The 27,686-nt window shown below is 45.0% G+C and overlaps 1 protein-coding gene across 1 annotated transcript in view; it reads right to left on the reverse strand.

Annotated features, from left to right (window-relative positions):
- Positions 1-27,686, reverse strand: part of DGKB (diacylglycerol kinase beta) — a 738,755-nt gene that overhangs the window by 441,847 nt on the left and 269,222 nt on the right. Inside the window, exons 11-13 of the mRNA XM_073582131.1 lie at positions 25,906-25,994; positions 25,682-25,798; positions 3,203-3,301 (exon numbers count right to left, since the gene is read on the reverse strand). Of these exons, the coding sequence (XP_073438232.1) occupies positions 3,203-3,301; positions 25,682-25,798; positions 25,906-25,994 (305 nt within the window). The remainder of the gene's footprint in view (positions 1-3,202; positions 3,302-25,681; positions 25,799-25,905; positions 25,995-27,686) is intronic.

Below are 27,686 nucleotides of genomic sequence, written 5' to 3' on the forward strand. Positions count from 1 at the left end.
TATAAAACACATTTTTTTCCCCAAAATTTGGGGGGAAAATGGGGGTGCGTCTTATAATGCAGCTATACCTCACCGGTCGCAGTGGAGCAGGGTCCCAGGGTCGCTGCCAGAGGAGGAAAGAGTGAAGCGTTGCTGCAGGCCGCAGGCTGGGATGAGGGGGTGATCGAATGTGCGGCGTGCCGCTGCGGGTGTTCGGTGCTGCGGGTGCTCTGCTGACATCTTGTGAAAGCCCAGAGCCCCCCGCAGTTACATTTTTCTCTATGCGGTGAACTCCGGGAAAATGGCTGCCGGGGGCGGCGCATGTGCAGATGGAGAACTTCAACTGCGCATGCAACGCGCCGGCAGCCATTTTCCTGGAGTTCACTGCATAGGAAACCATATAACTGCAGGGGGCTCTGGGCTTTCACAAAATGTCAGCAGAGCCCCCAAAGCACCGAACACCCGCAGCGGCACGCCGCACATCTGAACACCCCCTCATCCCAGCCTGCGGCCTGCAGCAACGCTCCACTCTTGCCTCACCATTTTATTAAAAAAAGTTTTCTTTACTATTTTTCGCCTCAAAATTTGGGGTGCATCTTATAATCTGGTGCATCTTATAATCCGCAAAATACGGTAATATATAGATAATAGATAGATCATAGATAGATATCATAGATAGATAATGGAAAGATAGATATTAGATAAATAAGTATACAGTGGGGAACAAAAGTCTTTAGTCAGCCCCCAATTGTGCGAGTTCTCCCACTTAGAAAGATGAGAGCGGCCTGTAATTGACATCATAGGTGACCACAACTATGAGAGACACAACGAGAAAACAAATCCAGAAAATCACCTTGTCTGATTTGGGAAGATTTATTTTGCAAATTATGGTGGAAAATTATTATTATTTATTTATATAGCAACATTGATTCCATGGTGCTGTAAATAAGAATAAGTATTTGGTTACGTAAAAACATGGAAGATTTCTGGCTCTCACAGACCTGTAACTTCTTCTTTAAGAGTCTCCTCTTTCCTCCACTCATTACCTGTAGTAATGGCACCTGTTTAAACTTGTTATCAGTATAAAAAGACACCTGTGCACACCCTCAAACAGTCTGACTCCAAACTCCACTATGGTGAAGACCAAAGAGCTGTGGAAGGACACCAGAAACAAAATTGTAGCCCTGCACCAGGCTGGGAAGACTGAATCTGCAATAGGCAAGCAGCTTGGTGTGATGAAATCAACTGTGGGAGCAATAATAAGAAAATGGAAGACACACAAGACCACAGATAATCTGCCTTGTTCTGGGGCTCCATGGAAGATCTCACCTCGTGGGGTCAAAATGATCACAAGAACGGTGAGCAAACATCCCAAAACCACACGGGGGGACCTAGTGAATGACCTGCATAGAGCTGGGACCACCGTAACAAAGGCTACCATCAGTAACACACTACGCCGCCAGGGACTCAGATCCTGCAGTACCAGACATGTCCCCCTGCTTAAGCCTGTACATGTCTGGGCCCATCTGATGTTTGCTAGAGAGCATTTGGATTATCCAGAAGAGTATTGGGAGAATGTCATATGGTCTGATGAAACCAAAGTAGAACTGTTTGGTAGAAACAAAACTTGTCATGTTTGGAGGAGACAGAATGCTGAGTTGCATCCAAAGAACACCATACCTACTGTGAAGCATGGGGGTGGCAACATCATGCTTTGGGGCTGTTTCTCTGCAAAGGGACCAGAACGACTGATCTGCATACATGAAAGAATGAATGGGGCCATGTATCGTGAGATTTTGAGTGCAAACCTCATTTCATCAGCAAGGGCACTGAAGATGAAACATTGATGGCTCTTTCAGCATGATAATGATCCCAAGCACATCCCCAGGGCAATGAAGGAGTGGTTTCGTAAGAAGCATATGAAGGTCCTGGAGTGGCCTAGCCAGTCTCCAGAGCTCAACCCCATAGGAAACCTTTGGAGCGATTTGAAAGTCCGTGTTGCCCAGTGACACCTCTAAAACCTCACTGCTCTAGAGGAGATCTGCATGGAGGAATGGGCCAACATACCACCAACAGTGTGTGCCAACCTGGTGAAGACTTACAGAAAACGTTTGACCTCTGTCATTGCCAACAAGGGACATATAACAAAATATTGAGATGAATTTTTGTTAATGACCAAATACTTATTTTCCACCATAATTTGCAAAATAAATCTTAACAAATCAGACAAGATGATTTTCTGGATTTGTTTTCTCATTGTGACTCTCATAGTTGTGGTCTACCTATGATGTCAATTACAGGCCGCTCTCATCTTTTTATGTGGGAGAACTTGCACAATTGGTGGCGGACTAAAGACTTTTTATCCCCACTGTATAATAAATAGATAGATAACAGATAGATGATAGATAACTAGATAATAGAGATAGATAAACATAGCTTGCTAATAAATAGATAATAGATAGTAGATAGATGAAATTTAGATAGATAATAGATACATAATAGATAGATAATACATAGATTATAGATAGATAGATAAAAGATAGATCATAGATAGATGAAAGAAAGATAGATAATTGATAGACAGATAATAGACAGATAATAATAGATAGATAGATAATAGATATATAGTTAATAGATAGATAAATGATGATAGATAATACATAGATATTTAACAGATTGATCATAGATAGATAATAGAGAGAGGTCTATAGATATACAATAGATAGTTCATAGATAGATAATAGATGGAAAGATATATAATAGATAAGACATATAATACATAGATGGTAGATGGTAGATACATAGATAGATAATAGACAGATAATAGATACTAGATAGATGAAATGATCGATAATAGACTGACTATGGTCCTATATTTTATACTGGGCAGTGACTTGTTCCGTTTTTTCGGAGCTTCGTCTATATCTTTTTGCTGCGCTCGGTGTCATCATTCACAGTAACCTCTGCATTGCAGATACTCACTGTACATCCAGAACTGACCATAAGAAAACCTTCATCCTTCTGGGAAGTTGGATCTTTAAAAGACGTAAAATGTAGAAGTGACCTGCTGTACCGCTTCTGGTAAGTACTATACAAGTCATAAAACCTGACTCAGGCTCCATTATTGCCTCTCCTGATGAGACTTCATTGTCGTCTTAATGGGAAAGCAGTATATTAGAGAAACTTCTACCAAGATCTGAAGCAAAACAGGGGAAAAACTCACCAACACGACAGGACAGATGGTGGTGGGTGCTAAGATGTGATCCTTCAGGGGTCCGCAGTCACATTCAGGTTTAAGATGTGAAGCACATTTATTGTGAAGCTGCAGAGAAAATGAAAATAGTAAATCATAAATCACAGTTTAATAGTCACAGGACATCCCCCAACTCTTGCTATATTCATGCCCATCAATTATAAAATTAATATATAAGTATATACTCAAGAAATAGAAGCAATTTGAAAAACACTGGGGTCTTCCCTCATATATGAACCATCCTCCTAAAAGATTACAATACTTTTTATACACCAGGAGCTCCACTTCCCAAAAAGTCAAGAAACTATAGCTTATGGACAAAAAAGACCCCCTTCCCCTTAGACTAAGCATAATGGTTCAATAAACTTGGAGCTTTATGTGGCGCCCCCAGGAGTATGGCCGCCACAGTGGCTTTGCCTTCCTCCAGAGAGGGTAATGCCAGGCTTGGAAGCAGTGAAGGGTCTCTCTCGCAGTTAACCTATACATGCAACACAGTTCCACTCCAGGCCAGCAGGGGGGACTCTGAACCGGAATTGAGGGGAGGAGTGCTCTCTGAGGGCCAAGAGGAAGGAGTTGTCAGTTAGTGTGAGGAGGTCCGCGTGTGCAGACGTGTGGAGTGAAGCTGGAGGTTGAGCTGAGGAAGGAGAGTTCCCTCACAGTGAGAGCGCATGAACTGGAGCCTGGTCTCCACGGTTGTACGGATACTGAAGGTCCTGCAACAGACACCAGAGGAGTAGGAGTCTGTAAATGCCCTATCCCCATCTAAGACCTGGAGGCACAACAGCACGGAGTGAGCCAAGGGAGGAATACGGCTACAGCTGTCTGCCATACAAGGTAGTTCTAAGAGACAATAAGAGAAGTAGGAAGAACTTCAGTGTAACTCAGTACTAGGAGTACTTCACTCAAATAAGCACTAAGAAGTAGACTGCACAGCCCGTCTGCAGAGAGAGAATCCCTGAGCTGCTTCCAGGCTAGCCTGCTCCAGTGCCATCTGTAATCAGGACCCTGGACTGCATTTATCAAGTAAAGGTACAGAAATTGCACCCCGCTGTGTCTTTGTCTGCTTCCTACCCTTCCGACACTGCTACATCCCCGTGCCAACCACATCTACACTGCCCTGGGACTACAGCTTCACCTGTGGGGAGCTTTTACATCTTGGCTGCACCAGACCATCAGTCCCAGAGGAACTGCATGCAGCGTCGGCTTAACATCTCACTTGCCGAACACCACGGGTGGCGTCACAAACTATTCATTCCACCATTTCAATTCCCCCATTACTTGGGCGCCAAGGGCCACGGACCGGGTCACCACTGCTGTGACACATCCCGCTGACACCGGCGAGGTACCGAGTACCCCACTTCCCTGGGAGGGCGACCCATTTACTTCCCTGTAGGCATGGAGTTCCACTGCTCCACAGACTATTTCCACATAAAACAGTGTGCTGTTCCGTCTAAGTTATGCTTATATGGTTTGTATAATTGTCTTGCATTTGCTCTGCTGTCACCTGCTGGTCTTTTTTCTGTATGGCAGCCTGCAGCTAATTAATTCTTGTACATGCCTTTCAATTCTGGTTCAGAGGTCAAGCCTTCTCTTCCTCTTTTCAGCCATTCTTAGTTTCACTTTCACCTGGGAGAGACATGCTTGTACCGAGCTGTGAAAGGCATCAGTTTTTCGACCACTTTGCTCACACTTTGCTGTATCACTTTGTTAACACTCTGCATGTCTGGAGAAGTACTGCATTACCAATCATACGCTGTATGTCCAGATTTCCATAAAAAAAAGTCTGGACTTCACAATCCCTGGTGTGTATCAGCTCTCCGGACGCTGAACAGCAACATGGTCCTGTCTGCCCTGCATTAAGGAAACGAAGATAGGAATCTCTCCCAGCCTTTATTCACCAGCCACATCTTCATTCGCCTCATGCGGGGACACAACAAACAGAAGGTCTTGCTTTCCTAAAAGGTAGACCAATAACTAAAAGTTTCAATTCTGTATAGACTAAACTGTTTCTCTATAAACTATTACCTTCGCTTCCTAATACATTAAGTCTCTATATTTGGAGCAACACCTCTCCTTAGTTTAGGAGTTCCACTTACCTGTACGCTAGGAGAACAATCTCTACATAGACCAGGAGCTCCACTTCTCAGTAGACTACGAACACCACTTTTTTGTACACAGTAAGCACCACCTCTTTATGTGCTAGGAGCTCCATATACTTCTCCATAGACTAGCAGCTCCTCTTCCCCATAGACAAGGAGCAACATCTCTCCTTAGTTTAGGAGTTCCAATTCCCTGTACACTAGGAGAACAACCTCCACATATACCAGGGATTTCACTTCTCAGTAGACTAGGATCACCACTTTCTTGTACACAACAAGCACCACCTCTCTATATAGTAGGAGCTCCACTTCTCCATAGACTAGGACCACCACCTCTCCATAAATCAGGGGCTCTATTTCTCTATAGACTAGGAGCTCCTCTTCCCGATAGACAAGGAGCAACATCTCTTCTTTGTTTAGGAATATTACTTACCCATACACTAAAACTACAAGCTCTCATTATACTTGGAGCTCCATTTCCCCACAGATTATCAGCACCACCTCTCTATAGACCAGTAGCTCCACTTCCTGGTAGACTAGGAGCACTATGTGGCGCGCTGAGGCTTCAGTCGCCACAGAGGTACTGCACCTTCTCCTAAGGTGTGGCATCCCGCCATCCAGGTAGGGTGGGAACTCCCTTTCACATTCCAACACCTGCACCCCACACACAGGATAGTTCAGCAGGGACCCATCCATGCTTTATGATGGAAAGGTCATAGAGTGCCTTTTGTGGTCCCTGGCTTCGTAACACGAGAGGTGCTGGGGAGGCGGGTGGAGTTAGATATAAAAGAGAGGGAAGGTGTAGGATTTCAGGTCAGTCTGGGGTGAGTCCCAGAGAAGAAGGTCAGTCTGACAGAGGGTGAGAAAGAAAGGAAGTCACTCAGACAGGAGTGAGGATCCCTGGAAGAGGGATGGAGGAAGGAGTGCTGCAGCTGCCTCAGTGACCTGAGCCAGCTGGCACGGAAAAGGAACAGAAGGAAGGAGATGTAGACTAGAGACTACAAATTCCATAAGAGAGAAAGAACAGATCGGAATGAAGGAGAATAGATGGACGATGGGAAGCAGGTTGAGAAAGAGAGAGAACCCTTCCAGTCCAGAGCGCAAAGGCCGGGGCCCGGTCCCCGAGGTTGATTGGATCTTTATGTCCGGCAACAGACACCGGAGGAGTAGTGAGCCACTAACGCCTTACTCCCATCATAGACTTGGGACACAACAGCAACTGGATAGTGAGCCAGGACGCAGAGAGGAGTCCCCGAAGCAGGCTACAGCTATCTGTCATACAAGTAGAGACTAGGAACACCTAGAGAGAGGCATTCCAGGGTAACAGTACTGGAGTGCTTCGCACCTAAAGGCATATTGGAGGAATCGTTCAGTAAGGTACATATTGGCGGAGTGTGGAGGGGAGAATCCTATCCTGCCTGGAGGTTGGCTGGGGCCCTGACCTGAAGAACACAGTGCGGAGGCAGGCATTTGTGTGAACTGCAAACAGTGAGTAAAGCTTTGGAACCGCATACTCTGGTGTCCTCCAGTTATTCCAGCACCGCTACACCTGGGTACCAGCCTCTATATCATTCTGCACCTCTCCTCATCCATTGCACCTACACTGCCCTGGGACTACAGCTCCACCTGTGGGGAGCTACACCATCTTTGCTGCACCACACCATCTGTCCCAGTGGATCTGCATGCAGCTTTGGCTCAACACCTTATTTGCCAAACACCACGGGTGGCGTCACGAACTATCCAAATAAACTATTACACCATTAACATCACCGCCAATGATACTGGGCGCCCAGGGCCACGGACCGGGTCACCGCTGCTGTAACACATCGCCCTGACACCGGCCCGGTACCGAGTACCCCGCTGCACTGGGTGTGAGGGGGCGACCCAATTTTGGCATCAAGAACAGGATGACGAGACCCGATGCCATCGGGTTGTGGGTGCCTTGGATTTACAACTTTTGAAAATGTGCAAAAGACCAAATTTAATAGACTGTGACATGAATCTCAAAAATGGCTGTTGGCGCGGAGAAGAAGGGCGTGAAGAGATGGGAGATCCTAAGAAAAGACCGTGAAGAGTACTGGGCCTTCCCTGCCTGAATTACTATGTGACAGATGCATGGCCCACCCCCGAGGGATTGGTATACTGGCTTGGTATGGAGGCGCTGTAAGAAGACGCCGCCCCCGGAAGGAGGGGCAGAAGAAGCCAGTGGCGGGAAAGGGGCCAAGGCAGGAAGAAGAACGCGAGAACGCCATTTTGGAGAGTGAGGGAAGGAGGCCTGCGGAGTGTAGGGAAACGGATCTCCCCAGCACCATGGCTGACGGCTCCGACCCGATCACAGAGATGAACCGCCAGCAGCTGGAGGACGAAATCGCCCAGCTGATGTGCCGTCTGCGACTGAGGCAGGGGCCTTATGGAGACTGAGCAGGCCGCACGCCCAGGAGGGGCCTACATCTGCGGTGACTGCCGCCGCTGCACCGGAGCAGAGATCACACCACCAGGAGGCCCCAGGTACATCCGATGTCCCGACACCTGGGAAGGCCCTGGGGTGTACCACCGTTGCAGCGGCTGGCCAGGTCGTCCTAGATCTGGTCTGTGACCGGGATACCAACCCCAGGAGGGGACCAGCACTAGTAACCTAAACTTTCCAATCTCGTCACCCAGGAGGGTTTGTTTGCACCAGTTGTGCTTTGTTGTTTTTGCTATCATGTTTTTCCAGTAGCCCTTTTGTTGCCCTGCTTTTTATTGGCAGCGTTTTTTCTACATTTAGAACTGAGGCGATCTTGAACGCTGTATGATCCAAAACTTTTATAGTAAATAGTTGCACCTCTTTAGGTGCCCTTTCTTGGTTTTACATATAGGACCCTTTTGTGAAGATAATGGTTACACAAAGACACTTTGCGAAGATGATGTTTTTGAATGGACACTTTTCGAAGAATGATGTCTACCTCAAGGGACACTGCAAGAAATCCCGGCTGGGAGCGGTGTTCAGCACTTTGCAAGAACCTTTGAATGTTTTATGATGTTGTGTCTTATGAAAAGTAAATGTCTTTTATAGCATGTTTGACACAGAAAATTAGAAAAGTTTTGAGATAGAATGTGAGAATTAAATAAAGAATGAAGAATTGAAAGTGACAGGTGACAGGCCAAGTACAGATGGTCAGTGTCTTGCGTCCAGTAAAAAGAGAGAGAAAGAATAATTGCACTTTGAACTAGGAATTGCACTTAAAGAAATTTTTGATACTAAGATAGGAAGTTAGCCTGTTTGTAACGTTTAAGAAATGTGCCTCCTACATTAGGAAGATTAGATAAGTATTGTTAAACAGCATTTAAAATTTGTGTGTTTCTGTATTGTACTTTTGTTGTCTTGCAGCCCGTGGACGTGCTGTGTTTAACGGGGGGGTATGTGGCACCCCTGAGGCTTCAGTCGCCACAGAGGTACTGCACCTTCTCCTAAGGTGTGGTATCCCACCATCCAGGTAGGGTGGGAACTCCCTTTCACATTCCAACACCTGCACCCCACACACAGGATAGTTCAACAGGGACCCGTCCATGCTTTATGCTGGAAAGGTCATAGAGTGCCTTTTGTGGTCCCTGGCTTCGTAACATGAGAGGTGCTGGGGAGGCGGGTGGAGTTAGATATAAAAGAGAGGGAAGGTGTAGGATTTCAGGTCAGTCTGGGGTGAGTCCCAGAGAAGAAGGTCAGTCTGACAGAGGGTGAGAGAGAAAGGAAGTCACTCAGACAGGAGTGAGGATCCCTGGAAGAGGGATGGAGGAAGGAGTGCTGCAGCTGCCTCAGTGACCTGAGCCAGCTGGCACGGGAAAGGAACAGAAGGAAGGAGATGTAGACTGGAGACTACAAATTACATAAGAGAGATAGAACAGATCGGAACGAAGGAGAATAGAAGGACGGTGGGAAGCAGGTTGAGAAAGTGAGAGAACACTTCCAGTCCAGAGCGCAAAGGCCGGGGCCAGGTCCCCGAGGTTGATTGGATCTTTATGTCTGGCAACAGACACCGGAGGAGTAGTGAGCCACTAACGCCTTACTCCCATCATAGACTTGGGACACAACAGCAACTGGATAGTGAGCCGGGAAGCAGGGAGGAGTCCCCGAAGCAGGCTACAGCTGTCTGTCAAAAAAGTAAAGACTAGGAACACCTAGAGAGAGGCATTCCAGGGTAACTAAGTACTGGAGTGCTTCGCACCTAAAGGCGCATTGGAGGAGTCGTTCAGTAAGGTACATATTGGCGGAGTGTGGAGGGGAGAATCCTATCCTGCCTGGAGGTTGGCTGGGGCCCTGACCTGAAGAACACAGTGCGGAGGCAGGCATTTGTGTGAACTGAAAACAGTGAGTAAAGCTTTGGAACCGCATACTCTGGTGTCCTCCAGTTATTCCAGCACCGCTACACCTGGGTACCAGCCTCTATACCATTCTGTGCCTCTCCTCATCCATTGCACCTACACTGCCCTGGGACTACAGCTCCACCTGTGGGGAGCTACACCATCTTTGAGTGTGAGGGGCAACCCAACTACCTCAACATAGACTACAAGCACCACTTCTCCACAGACCAGGAGCTCAACATCCTTGTAAATTTGTAGCAAAACTTCTTCATAGACAAGAAACTCCACTTCACCTTAGACTATGAGCAACACCTCTCTATGAAATAGGAGTAGCACTTTCTCATAGACTAGTAGAACCACCTCTACATATACTAGGCGCTCCAATTCTCCATAAACAAAGAGCTCCACTTCCCCATTGACTAGAAGCATCACTTTGACATAGGAAATTATATCCACTTCTCCATATATTAGGATTTACACTTCCACATAGACTAGTACCTCCAATTCTTCATAGACTAGGAGCTCCACATCTCTATTGACTCGGATCTCCAAGTATTCATAGACTAGAAGTACACCTTTGCAATAGCGTAGGAGTGCAACTTTCCTGTAGACTAGGATCTCCACTTTTCTATAGACAAGGAGCTCCAGTTCTCCATAAAGTATGAGTTCCACTTCCCTGTAGTCTAGGATCTCTAATCTCCAAACACTAGGCTTCTTTCTCCTATACTATAAGCTACATTTTGTATCAAATATTTACCCATAGGTTTGGCACCACACTTTCCACCCAATCTCGGAGGTCAAAATCTCTGCCGATGTATACGACGAGAGTCCCCGAGCTCAGTGATTGGCTGCAGCATTTACAATGCTACATCACCATAGCAGCCAAATAACAAAGACTGGGGCAGCAGTGCAAAAGAGGACGGCAATAAAAGCTCAGTTTGTTCATTTACATTTAACTGAGCCTATGGGCAAAAATTTGTTGAAAGGAGACAGTCACATTTAAGAGCTTCCATGTTCCTGTAGACTAATATCTTGACTTCAACATAGCGTTCACTATTTCTTTTCAACAGATGAGCTGCAGTACCCCCCCAGGTGATGTGCAAAGTTCCTACTCTGTATCCTGTTTACACTAGGCCTCCCCCAGAGCAGATAACAGCAGACTGGTGGAAGTGCCATGTGTTGGACCGATCGTACATTGATGGACTTTCCTAATGAAAAGTCATCAATATAAAAGTATTTGAAAAAAACAAGATTCATCCAATAGAGGTTTGTCTTCTCCTTGGTAGACCCCTCTGATTCTGGGGTATTCTCTATATTATAAAAAAGAATTGTATGACAGGACACAAAAAAATATTGTCATTAAAACTAATTACTGCTTATCTGTTAAAACCCGCACCCCTTCCCAAATAGCCATCACCCTATTAGTGTTTGTTTGTTGATGCTCAGGTTTGAACCCAGTCTAAGAACGCTCCTTGTGTTCTAAACGTGTCTGGTCTTTCCATTCCTTTTTATCACTATGGACCCCCACCATCCACACACATGGGGAGACGTTGATGTTTTTTGATACCTTGGATATACTTTTAACCTTGGAAATAAACACTTCATGTTTTTAACTATACTGATTTGAGTTGTGGATCAGAAGCTGGATCAACTTCCTCTCCTTCTCATAAAAAAATTAAGACCATTAGTAGCAGGAGTACTTATCAGTATTAAAGAAGGTTGAAGAGGGTATGAAAAAAGTAAAAGTGGCCAAAAATCAGCTGTTCACTAACGTTTGGAAGCTGTCCGCTGTAATCTAGGAGTGACTGGTCTCCTCATCGGCCCCATGAGTAGAACACTTTATACAAAACTACAAAATCCAGCAAATCCAGTATGAGTAAAAAAAATTCCTGCTTTATGCACAATCAAAATGTCTATATAACAAGAGTGCATTTTTTCTAAAGGTCTTCAGCTCCATCTTGAGCCATGGCAACTTGATAGATGAATGATATATAGGAAGCCTAGATAGGTCCAGTAGGGTCTTCTCCACCATTAGCTAGATTGTATCAAGCCAATAGTACATAGATGGAATTAGATATATATATATATATATATATATATATATACACACACTCTAAAGAGCAACGCGTTTCAACCTCCTGGGTTCTACTGTATATGAAGCATTCAGTTATCATTGAGGTTATGGGACACAAGTTGAGGTTTCAATACTAGAGGATAAGACCATCCCGATTAGGGTACAGCTTGTCGTGGTGCGATAGATTTGACACATTTTTGATAAAAAATTGTGTTTACTAAGTGCCCTGTGTTATTTATATGTATTACTATTTAGTTACTTACAGCAGGGTCTATGATCATTTTTGTCTTGGGTTTTGTCTGTTTCCAGGTATGTTCAGACTAGGATTAGCACATAACTACAGTATAAAACACAAGGACCCATTCTTCTGCACTGGTGCTATAAATGCAAAGCAATTGAAGATTTTTGATCAAGACAAGTTTACGTGAATGAATATTTTTGAAACCAGGATTTTTAAATGATGGAAAATATTTGGGTTTTCTTGCAAAATTCTGTATTCAAAAATATAGTCTCAGTTTCTTCACCTGCCATCCAACTGTAGTAGCGTTTCTGATAACTATCTAAGCAATTTCACAAAGTGCAATCAGACCACGATTGTTCACAAATATGGATAACAAAACCTACAAATGACTTCAATTAATATCTCCAGGAATGGGTGATACACTGCTGAAAATTTTTACCAATGGGGGGAGGGAAGAAAAAAAATTGAAGAGTTAAAGCTCTCAATCTACTCACATATTGTCTCAAAATGAGCCAATTATCATGCATGCAAATGGCACACGTCTTTTGTGAACCCAGTGTGCCACGGGGCCAGGATTACCTAGGAGGGTATAGCTAAGTGGCTAACTGGTTTTCACTGAAACTTCTCAGGGTTCAGGTACTGCCGGAGCGGCTTCAGGTGTAAGGTACCACCGGATGCGGTTTCAGGTTCAGGCCCTGGTCACACAAGGACCAGAGAATTCAGGTACAGGGCCTGGGACCTGGCAACTCACTAGTTGCACAAACATCCACTAATGGAAGAACGTTGATGAGGCACCTTTTGTATTGGGGAGGATGCCTTTTATACAAGATGCCTCCCAGCCATGGGATGAGCGCATTTTCAAACTAAGCACGCTACCTTTTTAACAGCAGGGGAGCGTGAATGCACTAGGCAAGAAGTCTGCGCAGCATGCACAGCCAGCAGGAAGAAGGGAGATGTGCCGAGAGATGGGGAAGTAACCGAGTGGATGCAGCAGTAAGAATGTCAGTGACCCTGCATGGAAGGGGAACCATGCATGGGTGTCAGAATTAGCGCTAAAGTAACCCTCTTACATCCCCTATTTCTCAAGCCTGTCAGGATTCTCTGCATAAGAAGTGGAGCCAGACTTTCTACTGGACTCCCATGTCTTCTCTTCAGAACCAAATCTACTCTAGTCCACAAGAGGAAAAGTTACTTCTCTCTTCTTCTTCATCATTAGAATACTTCTCACCATCTAGACATCCTCAGAGTAGGACAAAGCGGGCATAGTACCAGGAACCTTAAATGGCAAAGTCTCTCTCTGCGCAGCAAGACCAGCTACCATCTTGGAAGATACAAAGACAAACTGGAGCTCTTCCTCATGGTTGGTGGAAAGTAGAGATTTGTAAGATGCCTCCGCCTTGATGTTCTCATCTTCTGACCACTGGAAAACCGAAGATACCTTCTCTGGATCCCTCCATCAAACTGGTGTCTAAGAACATACATCCTCAAGGTGGGGAGGTTCTTGGGAACAGGTCATTGAAAGAATTGTCGGGGCTGTGTGGAGATAACACCTCCAGTTCCCTTCTATCGGAGACGTCAGAACACAATGAGTAGGCGATTAGCACATCTGACGGAGAAGATGGCGACACTGGCGGCCGAACTGGAAGTAAAGGGATGAGACACCGCTCGTGACATGACTGTCCCCAGCGAAGCACTTCACCAAACCTCCAGACTAGAATGTGCACTTGAGTTTTCAGGTACGGAAGACCTATGAGAAGTAGATAAAATAAACCAGACTGCACATGGAAGGCAATGTTCTCTGTATGCAATGCTCCTATCTGGAGCACAACTTGCTCAGAAACTAACTGACTGTTTACGGATAGGGCTTTTCCTTCGCTAGATACCACCTCGCTGGATACTGAAGATGTCAGATGGGAATCTGATACAGATTTTTCAAAGATTGCAGAAACATATTTGACGCCAATTGGAAGTCTCCACTTGATGCAGATACAGTCAGTTTCATAGGTGGAGAGGGAATACTCTTGCCAAGGTTAGCTTCTCCTATAGACCAAAGGCTTTGGAGTTTTTCAGACTTCAGGCCTAAGACAGATGGGATGTTCCACAACCGCAGCAATAATGAAATCCCTCTTCATGACTGCTTCGTTCAGGATGTCGCTCAGCAAACCCAACATGGTCGACTTGCATTCAGTATGGACAGCTGCTTCATAAAGCTGGGGAACAGGCAGTCACTGGAAGGATAGAGCCAGACATGATGGTTCCCTCACATGCATCACCTCTCTGTTCTGCTCTTGTTAACTGGAAAGAAGGTTTAAGACTAAGTTCATCGAAGACCTTTCAGAAGCCACCAGGAAGGCGTGTAGGTCCAAGATGACAGGATCCACTCTCTTCCGCAAGGGGTTGAATCACACTAGGGCATCTCCAGCTAGGTAGGACATAAGGAATCCCACCTTAATCTGATCTATGGGAAGCTGATGGACTAGTAGCTCATGGTGCTGCATGCGCTGCTCTAGGAACCCACGTCACCGCTTCAGATCCCCACTGTAACATGATGGATCAGACAGGGCAAAGTTCAACTTAGAAGCATAAGTTGCAGGCTGAATAGAAATGGCCGCAGGTACTGCAACTTGAGCTGGTGCAGCTCACATTAGGGGTTCAAATTGGGCATGCACCATCTGTAGAAGGAACAAAAAGTTTGCTTGCTGTCACTGGTGAGACAACTGTTGATACAGCTCCAAGCACCCAGAGACACAGGGATCAGCGGGGTCCAGAGAATGAGCAATCCGTCATGCATGCATGTGGCACACGTCGTTCATGGACCCACTGTGCCACAGGAGTGGGTTTAGCTAGAAGGGGCATAGCTAAGCGGCTACCTGGTTTTCACTGGAGCTCCTAATGGTGGAGTCAGGCTGCAGGTAGACATCAGGTACCACTTCTAGGCAGTCCCTGGTACTGTAGCTGCTATCCCCAGGGGTCAGATACCTTGACACAGACTTGACTTTGAGTCACTGGCAGGAAAGGGTACAGACTTTGTTCAGACTATACAGGTTTTGGATCCTAAAAGAAGAGATAATGATACTGAGTCATAGAGAGGGATGGATTCAGATACTTGAACAGCCTCCAACATTACGAACTCTGGAACACTAACCGGGCCTGACACAGGTGCAGGTTATAGTACTGACTGAATGGTTACAGGTTCAGGTACCGCCGGTGCGACTTCTCAGGGTTCAGGTACCTCTAGTGTGGCTTCTCTGGGTTCAGGTACTGTCGGTGTGGTTTATCAGAGTTCATGTACCGCCAGATGCAGTTTCAGGTTCAGGCTCTGGACACACAAGGACCAGGGGTTCGGGTTCAGGCTCTGGCTACACAAGGATCAGAGGAGTCAGGTACAGGGACCTGACAACTCACTAGTTGCACAAACACTATAGGGAGAACATTGCTCAGGCACCTACCTATAGGGGGTGGTGCCTTTTAAGGAAGATGCCTTCCAGTATTGGCTGGGAGAAATTTCAAACTGTGCGCTGTCCCTTTAACAGAAAGGGAGCACCATTGGACTTGGAATGGCATGCACGGACAGCAGGAAGCAGGGAAACATGCTGAGAGATGGGGAGGTGACTGCACGGCCGTGGCCATGAGTATGTCGACTTCCCTGCAAGAAGGGGGAAGGGGAAGTATGCATGGGCGCCAGCATTAGTTTTACAACAATCGATTCACAGCAGCTTGGTGCAGTATCCTCATTTGTTGTCCACTTCTGTTAGACAGGAGTTTTGTGAACCGCGTCCTACCCCAACTCCTCTATTGATTAGCTGGACTGGCACAAAGTCATATGTGAGTCACACCATAATGATGTGTTAGGAACGGCGGAACGCACTAAAATAAAAATAATAATAAAGTGCGTTCGCCGCTCGGGGTCCACCGTGCAGTAGGTGATATAACCGCTGCTAAGTGGTGGCAGAAGCAATATGGCGGTATTGAGCACAGGGTTAACCATCACCCAAGTGCACAGAGCAATCTTTGTTAAATCACAGAGATGCCTATGAACATAAACAAAAGAGCTGAGCCTGTTAAGGTCACAAGTAGAGTTGAGCGAAACGGGTCGAAAAAATTCAAAAGTCGCCGACTTTTGGCAAAGTCGGGTTTCATGAAACGAAACCCGACCCTAGGATGAGGTCGGCCACGAGGTCGGCGACTTACGCGCCAAAGTCGCGTTTCAAAAGTTTGTTTTGCGCTCTTTTTCAGCCAATCAGGATCCACGGACACTGTGGGCAACGTGATGACATAGGCACGGGTCACCACCATCTTTCAGAAGGGCATGCAAGTGATTGGCTTGCTTTGGTGGGCGTCACAGGGGGTATAAAAGGGCGTGCACGCCGACCTCCATCTTACTTCTGCCGATCTTAGTATAGGGAGAGGTTGCTGCTGATTCTGTAGGGAGAGCGTTAGGCAGGGAAGAAGACAAAAAAACTGCTTCTGCTGCTAGCGATTTGGCCTGCACAACACACCAGTCACTGTGTGTGCAGTGCAAGGGGAGGCTATATAGTGGTGTATCAGTGGTGTTGGTTGTTGGGCTGCCTTCTAAGGCTTCCTGACATTCCTGCATTGCTGTTTACCCACTGCTCCGCAAACTGCTTTTTTAAAAGCAATCCCAATTTTTTTTTTTTGTCCTGATGAGAAGACAAAAAAACTGCTTCTGCTGCTAGCAATTTGGCCTGCACAACACACCAGTCACTGTGTGTGCAGTGCAAGGGGAGGCTATATAGTGGTGTATCAGTGGTGTTGGTTGTTGGGCTGCCTTCTAAGGCTTCCTGACATTCCTGCATTGCTGTTTACCCACTGCTCCGCAAACTGCTTTTTTAAAAGCAATCCAATCTCCCTTATCCTCTAGTCACTTTTGTCACAGCTGTGCCATCGAGCCTGTCACATAGCGCTCAGATATCAGTGGGCCTCACACAATCCAAAAGTGTCCATCCAGTGTCCAAAAGTGTGTGCAGAGATTCAAAATCTCCCTTATCCTCTAGTCACTTTGGTCACAGCTGTGCCATCGAGCCTGTCACATAGCGCTCAGATATCAGTGGGCCTCACACAATCCAAAAGTGTCCAGTGTCCACAAGTGTCTGCAGAAATTCAAAATCTCCCCTGTCCTATAGACACCTTGTACCTTGTTTTACATTACTATATAGTTTGTTGGATTTTGTCTACATTTCTACCAAAAATGAGGAAGGCTGGTGGAAGAGGCCGTGGAATTGGGCGGGGGTTGGCAGCTGGTAATGATGGTGTTGGTGGTGGATCTGATGGTAGTGGCAAGAGCAAAATAGGACCGAATGCAGGAGGTGCTGACCCTGCGTCATCGTCTGGCTACATAAGGCCTCGAACGCTTAGTTTTCTAGGAGTTGGCAAACCGCTTTTAAAGCCAGAGCATCAGGAAAAAGTTTTGTCTTACATTGCTGACTCAGCCTCCAGCTCTATCGCCTCCTCTTCTTCAGTTGTAAAAAGTAAAAGCACTGAGTCGTCATTGGAGGCTCATGTTCATGAACCACACCTTTCCTTGTGTCCTTCACCCCAACCAAGATTGAAGGATGACGCAGGCCATACTACTGATTACTCCATGGAGCTGTTTTCACATACCATGCCTGGATTATCAAGTGAAATGGTGAATTACCCAGGCCAAGATGAATCTGACATGGAGTGCACTGATGCACAGCCGCTGATGGATGATTCTGCTGGTACATTCACTCAGAGCACTACATTGTCCTCGCAGTGTACAGAGCCAGATTCTGACCCTGATGAGACTCAGGTGCCCCTTCCCGCACATACACGGTGACACAGAGGAAGGTGCACATGACATAGAAGAGGAGGTGATGGATGACCCAGTTGTTGACCCAGATTGGCATCCATTGGGGGAAGAGGGTGCTGCTTCCAATAGCTCAGATGAGGAGCATCCACAGCAGACATCGACATCGCAACAGCTGTTATCTGGCAGGCCCGGAGCACTCCAAAGACAGGTTCCAAACATCAAAAGAGTTGCTGGACAGCTTGTCCAGAGGGTCAAAAGATCACAGCGTGCTAGGCCGCAAAATGTCTGCCAAAGTAGGAAGAGTGCAGTGTGGCACTTTTTTGAACAAAATCCTCATGATCAGGCCAAGGTTATCTGTAAGAAGTGCGCAAAGACCTTTAGCCGAGGGAAAAATCTGAAAAATTTGAATACCAGTTGCATGCTTAGACATTTAACCAGCATGCACTTGCAAGCGTGGACACAACACCAAACCTCAAGTGCCACATGTGCAACTGATCACAACGAAGGTAGTCAGCAACGCTACATTGTTTCCCCCACTGTAAGCCCACCGGTTAGCACAGCAGCAAATGTTGAGGTGTCGTTGCAAGACCACAGCAGTCAGGGAATCCCACTGTTATATCAACGAAAGACTGATTCTAGGCCATCAGAAAGAACACCAACTCCATCACCATCATCAACCCTCTCTCAGTCCACCCTGTCCACCGCTACTTCCACCATATGCAGCTCTCAAGTCCAGCTCACCCTCCCAGACACTATGAGTAGGTCAAGAAAGTACTCAGTCTCTCATCCGCGTACACTGGGTTTGAACGCCCACATTGCCAAACTAATCTCGTTTGAGATGATGCCCTTTCGGTTGGTGGAAAGCACAGCTTTCCGCGAACTCATGGCCTATGCAGTACCACGCTATGACCTACCCAGTCGCCACTTCTTCTCTCGCAAAGCCATCCCAGCCCTCCACCATCATGTGAAAGACCGCATTGTCCATGCACGCAAGCAGTCAGTGAGCGGAAAGGTGCACCTCACAACTGATGCATGGTCCAGTCGGCATGGCCAGGGCCATTACGTGTCCATCACTGCGCACTGGGTTAATGTGGTGGATGCAGGGTCCACAGGGGACACCGGTGGTGGGACAGTGCTGCCTAGCCCACGGTATAGGAAACAGTTGGCTGTAGGCGTTCGACCCTCCTCCTCCAGAAGCGAAAGCTCGTCCACAGAGCGCAGTCGTACGAGCACTCCATCTGCAGCTGCCACTGTTGCACACGATGTGTCCCCCTATCGAGCAGCTAGTGGAAAGCGTCAGCAGGCTGTGTTGCAGATGATGTGTTTGGGCGACAGACACACCGCCGAGGTGCTGGCCGAGTACTTGAAGCGACAAACTGAGTCATGGCTGGGCAGTGTACATCTTGAGGCAGGCAAGGTAGTTAGTGATAACGGCCGTAATTTTGTGGCAGCCATAGCCCTTTCAAAACTCAGCCACATACCTTGCTTGGCTCACACCTTGAACCTGGTGGTGCAGTGCTTCCTCAAAAATTATCCGGAGTTAACAGCCCTGCTCCAGAAGGTGCGAAGACTGTGCGCGCACATCCGCCGGTCGCCTGTACACTCCGTTCGTATGCAGAAGCAGCAGCGATTGCTCCACCTTCCCAACCACCGCCTCATTATCGACATTGCAACAAGGTGGAACTCCACCCTGCACATGGTGGAGCGGCTGTGCGAGCAGAGGCAGGCCATAATGCATTTGTGGGAGGATACACGGCCAGGCACTTTGAGAGCAGACATGGAGTTGACAGGTGTGCAGTGGTCGAAGCAGAAAGACCTTTGTAAAGTCCTTCAGTGTTTTGAGGAATGCACACGGCTGGTAAGCGCAGACGACGCCATCCTAAGCATGAGCATCCCACTTATGCGTCTGCTCATGCAAACTTTGCCGCACCTTAAGGAGCAGGCGTCTGCAGCCAATGTTGATGAGGAGGAAGAGGAGGAGGGAATCCTTGATGACATTCAGCCATTGTCTGCTCAGGGACCTCTCCTGGACGAGGTGGAGGAAGAAGAGGAGGAAGAGGATGATGATGGGGATGATTACTTAGGGGAGGAGGATGCATCTCGTGGGGCAAGTGAAAATGTTGGCGTGGCAAGGTCTGGTACAGGGTTTGTGCGTGACTGGAGGGATGTGGATTTGCCAGAAAGTGCTCCTCCACCCAGCACTCGCAGTGCATCATTGACACCGGGAACATTGGCCCACATGTCAGATTATGCCTTGCGGATCCTAAAAAGGGACCCCCGCATTGCCAAAATGATGAACGATGACGACTACTGGTTGGCCAGCATCCTGGATCCACGCTATAAAGGCAAATTACAAAACATCATGCCACAGGAGAACCTTGACCTAATATTGGCTAATAAACAAGCAACTCTGGTAAATCGGTTGCTTGAGGCATTCCCAGCACACAGCAGCGGTGATGGTTCTCACACGCGTCGTACGGGCCGGGGGCAGCTTGGCAGAGGTGTTTGTGGTGCACACAGCAGAAGTGGCGTTGGAGACAGGGGTTTCATGACAATGTTGTGGACTGATTTTTCAAATACCGCTCACACAACTGGTAATACTGCATCGATGGAAAGTGACAGGAGACAGCAGTCGTCAACTATGGTTACAAACTACTTTTCCTCCCATATCGATGTTCTCCCACACAGGTCATTCCCCTTTGACTATTGGGCTGCTAAACTGGACACCTGGCCTGAATTGGCCCAATATGCCTTACAGGAGCTCGCTTGCCCAGCTGCAAGTGTGCTATCGGAAAGAGTCTTCAGTGCAGCTGGATCAATCCTGACAGAAAAAAGGACCCGTCTGTCAACCCAAAATGTGGATGATCTAACCTTCATTAAAATGAACCAAGCATGGGTTTCCAAGGATTTTGTCCCACCTTCCCCTGATGACACATAGGGTGACAGAAAAATGGCTTGCTTTGGTCCACCTCTTCCTGGTACTTCACCTATTTCGCCTTTTGCATCAGCTGAATGTCCAACATCAACATATGCCACTTTCTAAAACTCCCTAACTGTGCTGCCTCCCCCCCCCATGGCCGGGGTCACCACCTAGCGCACGACACCGTGCGAGTGCCGTTGCCCTGGACAGGTGGGTAGGCCGACTCTTGGGCGCGGGCACTGGCACAGGGTCCTTCATAGTGCAATCAAGTGTCTCTGACGGTGGTGGTGCACACCCGCCGTCAGACACACCGCTGTACTATGAGGGGCCCAGTGCCAGTACCGACGCCCACGAGTGGGCCCCCCTTGCTTGGGCAGGGCCCCAGCATTTGCAATCTTTACCTCTCCCTGCTCCTCCGCTGTGTAATCTGGGCCGTCAAATCCATACTGTGCCTGACACCGTCTGAGCCTGCCTCCTGATGTATAGACATATATTTTGAATGTGTACGCTATCCATACATGTTATCCGGGGATACGGTACCCTTTCTAACCTTTGTGCAATCATGTGCAATCCATACTGGGCCTAACACCGTCTGAGCCTGCCTCCTGAGACATATATTTTGAATGTGTACGCTATCCATACATGTTATCCGGGGATACGGTACCCTTTCTAACCTTTGTGCAATCACGTGCAATCCATACTGGGCCTAACACCGTCTGAGCCTGCCTCCTGAGACATATATTTTGAATGTGTACGCTATCCATACATGTTATCTGGGGATACGGTACCCTTTCTAACCTTTGTGCAATCACGTGCAATCCATACTGGGCCTAACACCGTCTGAGCCTGCCTCCTGAGACATATATTTTGAATGTGTACGCTATCCATACATGTTATCTGGGGATACGGTACCCTTTCTAACCTTTGTGCAATCACGTGCAATCCATACTGGGCCTAACACCGTCTGAGCCTGCCTCCTGAGACATATATTTTGAATGTGTACGCTATCCATACATGTTATCTGGGGATACGGTACCCTTTCTAACCTTTGTGCAATCACGTGCAATCCATACTGGGCCTAACACCGTCTGAGCCTGCCTCCTGAGACATATATTTTGAATGTGTACGCTATCCATACATGTTATCTGGGGATACGGTACCCTTTCTAACCTTTGTGCAATCACGTGCAATCCATACTGGGCCTAACACCGTCTAAGCCTGCCTCCTGAGACATATATTTTGAATGTGTACGCTATCCATACATGTTATCTGGGGATACGGTACCCTTTCTAACCTTTGTGCAATCACGTGCAATCCATACTGGGCCTAACACCGTCTGAGAATGATAGATGGGGCCCACCATACACTGGAAGATTCCAAAGGTGGACATCAGACACTGGAGCAGCATTTACAGGGCCCATTATACACTAGAGCATTAGAAATGGGGCCCATTATGTTTGGAGCATTATTTGGGCCCATAAGACAGTAGAGCTTCATCCATGGGGACCAGCATATACTGTAGCATTATGTGGAGCTCATCATATACTGTTTCAAACATTATATGGGACCTATGATTCTGTATGGAGAAATAGATGGGCCTCGTCATGAGATGTAAAAAGTGAGGTATTTTTCATTGTACTATACCGCTATTTCTCTGCCGTATCGGAGCATGATGAGTTGTGGTATGTGTTAAAGGGGCGCTCTTTCGCCCAGGGCACATGAAAACCTGGAGCCAGCCCTCCCCCCCCACAGTCTGTAGCCAAATAACCCCCATTTTTCAGTGCGTAACTTGTATTATGAAGTTAATTAAGGTTGACAAGCTTAAGTAAGAAGAATTGATGCTTTTGGCATTCAAATGGGCACTGTTGGTGTGTTTCCTGTCCTCCTCTCACTACCGACTTTTATTCCCCATTGACTTACATTGGGTTTCATGTTTCGGGACGACCCCGACTTTTCCCTATAATCGGACGATCTTGCTCGACCCGACTTTTGGAAAAGTCGGGTTTCACGAAACGAAACGCGACCCTAAAAAACCAAAAGTCGCTCAACTCTAGTCACAAGTACTCAGAGTAGTTACATACACGGTATAAGGTCAAAGGAATAGCCAAAGATGGCGGTACTAAGTCCTCCTAGACCTACCGTGTGTGTAGCATCGCAGCCGCGAACGCTTAAGTGGACTGCTACTGCAGCGCGGCGTAGGACACTGCCGTTATACAACAATGTTGGACGCAAGCGCAATGTCGGACGCTAGCAGCTGTGGACAATGATGTAGAGGCGCGCTGGCGCTGGTACTGAACTCAATCCCTCACACAAGTGTAATATCACAGGGTAGGGCTTTCAAATGAGTCATTCACCAGAATCATGCATTCATCGTCATTCACACAGCAGTAAGTATGGTCTATACTAGCGCATGGCGGAACAGCCATGCGCGCCTTTTATAGCAGCCGGGACCTTCCGCACGCCTCCAGATCTCTGAGATGGACCAATGAGAACTGGAGCGGGACCTGAGCACATGACTCCTGATCTCCAATGGGAGGTCGTCCCATGAGCATGCTCAGTAAGAGGAGAGAAGGACTTAGCCTCAGGAGAGATTTGCTGCAAGGCAATCTCCTCTGCAATCTCTTCTGCAGTGGATAAAGAGCAGGAGACTGCAGAATGTGAGGGTCTGGATTCCTGCATAGCGACCGCAGAAACCTGACTCCTAACATGATGACGTTGTACTGGACCTCAAATCAGAATAGGTGTTGGAGATTCCGACAGGTAGTAAATGGTTCACAAGGTACTCTCTGGTGGTCACGGACAACTGATGTGCAGATGGAACGGGGTCCTGTGAATTGTTTCACTTATTCATAATATTGACAAATTGATACTTGATTCGATCAAAAATCTTCACCTGTTTTGTCTTTAAAACCTCTTCATTTATTTACTTTTAATTTGTATTAATAACAATGTTCTAAGTCTAAACATCTTTGTCATAGTTGCTTAAAAATAATTCGAAAAATAAAGCTGAAATTGTAATGTGTTTTTTAAATTTTACGGAATTCTATTTAACCTGAAAACGTTGCTGTCATTATAACTAAAACAACTAATTCTTAACTTTTGACACTTTTTTTTTTAAAATAACTTTTTGAATATTTATGTTCAATATGAGAAATGTGTAACCTGCCTTTTTGTATTTTCGGTAAAAAATGTAAAACATTGAATTATCATTAGATATGATTATTTTGGTATTGTTGGAATTCAATATAAATAAAATAAAATAAATACAAATGGAAAATAAAATAATAATAATAATAAATAGGTACATAGCAAAGGAATACAATAAATACAAATGTAAACAACAGAATGATAATAATAAAAGTTAATAATTACATAGTTAGTTTTTATTTTTTTAAATGTTCTTTAAAATATGTGCACTATTTCCCCCAAAAGATTTAGTCAAGCCTTACTTTTTTTTTTTTTTATTTGTTCTTCAATTTTTTTTTTTGTGGAGTTGTGTGTTCAGCATAGTGTACAGAAATGTTCTATCAAAGAAGTAAAAGCCATGAGTTTCCCAGGTTACTTTCCTTTTTTCTAAACTAATGATTTTATACCATAATTTTAACCATGTCATACTTTAAAGATTTTTGTTTTTACATAATTATTCACTGATGATGTGTTGCTGGATACCTTTCCTTCTTTGATAGTGCTCGTTTGCTGCTAACATGAACTTCTTTCTGTGACCGGCCATTGGATTCTACTGCGGTGAGCTGGATTTTTTCTAAAAAAAATTTTTTTTTCCATTGTTGTGCAGAAATGTTCTACCTGACCGCTGTACTTAGTGCTGCTCTATTATTCCTACTCATTTTAGCGACTTTCATCCAGAAAGACTAATTAAAAGCACAGAGATCGACTGCATTTTTAGATTTTTTTTTCCTGTTTTTACCTAAAGTGAAAAATGCAATTGATTTGAAATATTTCTAAAAAAAAATTCTAAAAATGTTATTTTATTTTTAATTTCTATTTATTATTTTATTTTTAATGAAAAAAGGGAGATGCAGGTTAGATCATAACCCCCAAATCATCTAAAAAAAAAATATGGAATAAAATGGATTAAAATATACTCCAATCTATAAAAAAAATATCATCAGAAATTTTTATTTTTATTTTATGTCTTTTTTCATGGCCCTGAATTTTTTAAATATATTAAAAGAAGAAAGGTATGATTTTTAATTTTTTATTATTTTTTTCTTTTTAAATCTTCCTATTCTTCAAGACAGAGACTTGGGAGATAATAAAACGTTACAGAAAATCAAAGCAAGTGTCTGGATGATATGGGACACAGTCACGTGCTCGTAAATGGATTGTCCACATTTGTCTGATCTAACTCCCAACTAATCAATTCTAAGGGAGAACAAGAAACAATTTGTACTAGCAGATCATGTGGCTACCATGGGGCCCTTGGAGTAAGGGGCCAAATTTTGGTTGATGTGAGTATATTAAATGAAAATCAGGCCCTTTTGTTCTTAGTGGCAGGAACTTTAAAGTGGACCCCATTTTGATATAAGTCCTTTAAGTGCTCTACGTCCTGACACCAAGTATTATTTTTTGTTACAGTGCCCCTATAGGAGAAAGAACAAACTACTCAGTTCTCTTTGACTCCTAAAGACCCTTTGAGTCCTCCAGAACAAATGAAACCTGTTAGCTGCTCCCCACTTTTGCCGGTAGATGGAGGACCCCTCTCGATCAACTCAGAATTCCCAAATATTTTTTTTTTTAAACTATACTTGTGTAATGCCATTTTTTTTTTTACTACAAAACTCCTTCTAGATATACGGTAACTTACTACTTCAGAAAGTAAGTTGGCAGCAAAATAAAATTGTCATTTTTTAAAAAACAAAAACGTAAAAAAAATAAATAAAATAAAAAAGTCAACCTTCTCTTTAAACTAAACGGTTTATATAAAATAAAAGAACAAATATAGAGAGAAGAGAGGAACAAACTTACTGTAATCTGACACCACACACAGTGTAATCCTGTGAGGCCTTGGTAGCATTTAATGGCTTTGTGGCACTTTTCACATTTGGTGGGGCAATTTCCTTCCACCCAAAAATGATGCATAACCTGGAAGACCAAACAAGAAAATTTAATGTCAAAAGGAAAAAAAAAAAAAATCTAAATTTTTGAACTTGGAAACTCAACTCCAAGTAAACTTTGTATCCAGGACGTACATTTGTGTTCTTCTTTGACTTTACGTAAGTTTTAATGCAAGATGGAGGAGCTCTGGAAACGCAACGTTCATGGGCGGTATATTTGCAGACTGGAAAACAAAAAATATGAATAAAATATAAAAATGCATCACTTTAAAGATTTAAAACAAGCAGAAGAAATTCAACCACATTTCCAGAGAAGTCGAAACAGGAAAATCCGTAAAAGAGAAACTTGGGCTGTTTTTTTTTCTCCGTTGTCTTCAGAAGGTCAATAATTACGGGAAACATGATGAATATAAAACAAGAAAACCTTATCAGAGCAGGGCAGGAAATGTGTAATCCAATTAGTCCCAACTCAAATTTTTAAAAAATGACCCCCCGAAATGATGAGTACTTTGAAGACAAATTAATGGCAGCCAAATGGACTGGTGTCATTTGTTAATAAAAATATAAAAAGAAAAAAATCTACATTTTCCAAAATATACGCTTATGAGCAGCTGGCAAGCACGAAAGTAAAAGCCATATGAGTTTATGATGTTTCGTCTATTGGTTTATCCGATCCTTAAATAGCTGATTAGTCCATTTCCAGATAGCAAGTGTTGTCATAGATGCCATGTACTCAGCAGCACAAGTTCATTTGTAACACACGACGACAACAACGCTATGTCTTCATTGGGTAAATTTGTTGCCTTCCGGAATACACCATCTGCTTCTAACATTTGATTTTCCAGGCACATTAGGCAAAATGTGGGATCATAGGATTATCGATGACATTACCAAGAAAACAAAACATTGTCTGTATGAGCGACACAGCCAGGTCCCTTCATATTACTGAACTTTTATTCTCTCCTTCTTTCCACTTATTGGTAGAGCTTCGATAACAAAGACCAGGTTTCCAAAATGTTATCAGCCAAAGCGCACTCAAAACTGATACCTGAAGCCTAATCAAAAACTTTAAATCAATCAACTGTAATATAGAAGTCACTATCCGGGCCTATCCCTACTAATTTTCATCTTTTCTTTACCTATGGTGGTCATGCATGGTCCGAAACATCAACAGTTGGGCCAAATGGGCTACTGAGCTCTGTCGGACACGTTTGGAAAAATGTTAAAAAAATGACCTTCTCTTTCTTTTAGTTGGACAGAAGGAGAAGAAACATGCTAAGAGCCAAGTCTATGATATACGGAGAACCTGAGACTCCATCATGTACGGTTTTGGTCTTTAGCTATTTTACTCTGGTTTGAGATGGAAAAGTATGTAACCAATTTCAGAGTCAGCTTTCTTCGGCCTACCGGAACCAGAGGACATTATTTCAGGCGTTCATGCCCAAATATACAGAAGATATTCCCGTCCACTTGTGACTGAATTGTAATCTCTGCTGTTGGCAAAATTTGATAGGTTTTTACCAAATTATTCCATAAGAAATAGATCCTGGAAGAAAGAGATTGCTCCAAAGTCACCTCTGAACAGGGAGTCTATTATTGTGTCAAGCCCATCAGGAGTTCCTTGGTAGCTATGGTAGGATTGTCTAGTTCAATGCTGGTCATACTTGACATTTATATTCAATGTTTGGAAGACTATATTCCAAAACATTACATAGATAAATGTTTATCATAGAAAAGTTACAAATAATTAGGTTGTGCAGATTAAAGGGGCCGATTGGGATTTATATATTGATGACCTATCCAGTGCACAAGGTCGATACACACATGGAAGGGGGGGGACATGAGCGGCCCGCACAGATCCCGGACCTCAGCCCCATCCTATAATGGAGATTGTGTGTCCAGGCTCTTCCCAACAT

Source organism: Dendrobates tinctorius, unplaced genomic scaffold (genome assembly GCF_039654945.1).
Source record: "Dendrobates tinctorius isolate UK_male_01 unplaced genomic scaffold, ASM3965494v1 ptg000070l, whole genome shotgun sequence".
Classification (NCBI taxonomy): Eukaryota; Metazoa; Chordata; class Amphibia; order Anura; family Dendrobatidae; genus Dendrobates; species Dendrobates tinctorius.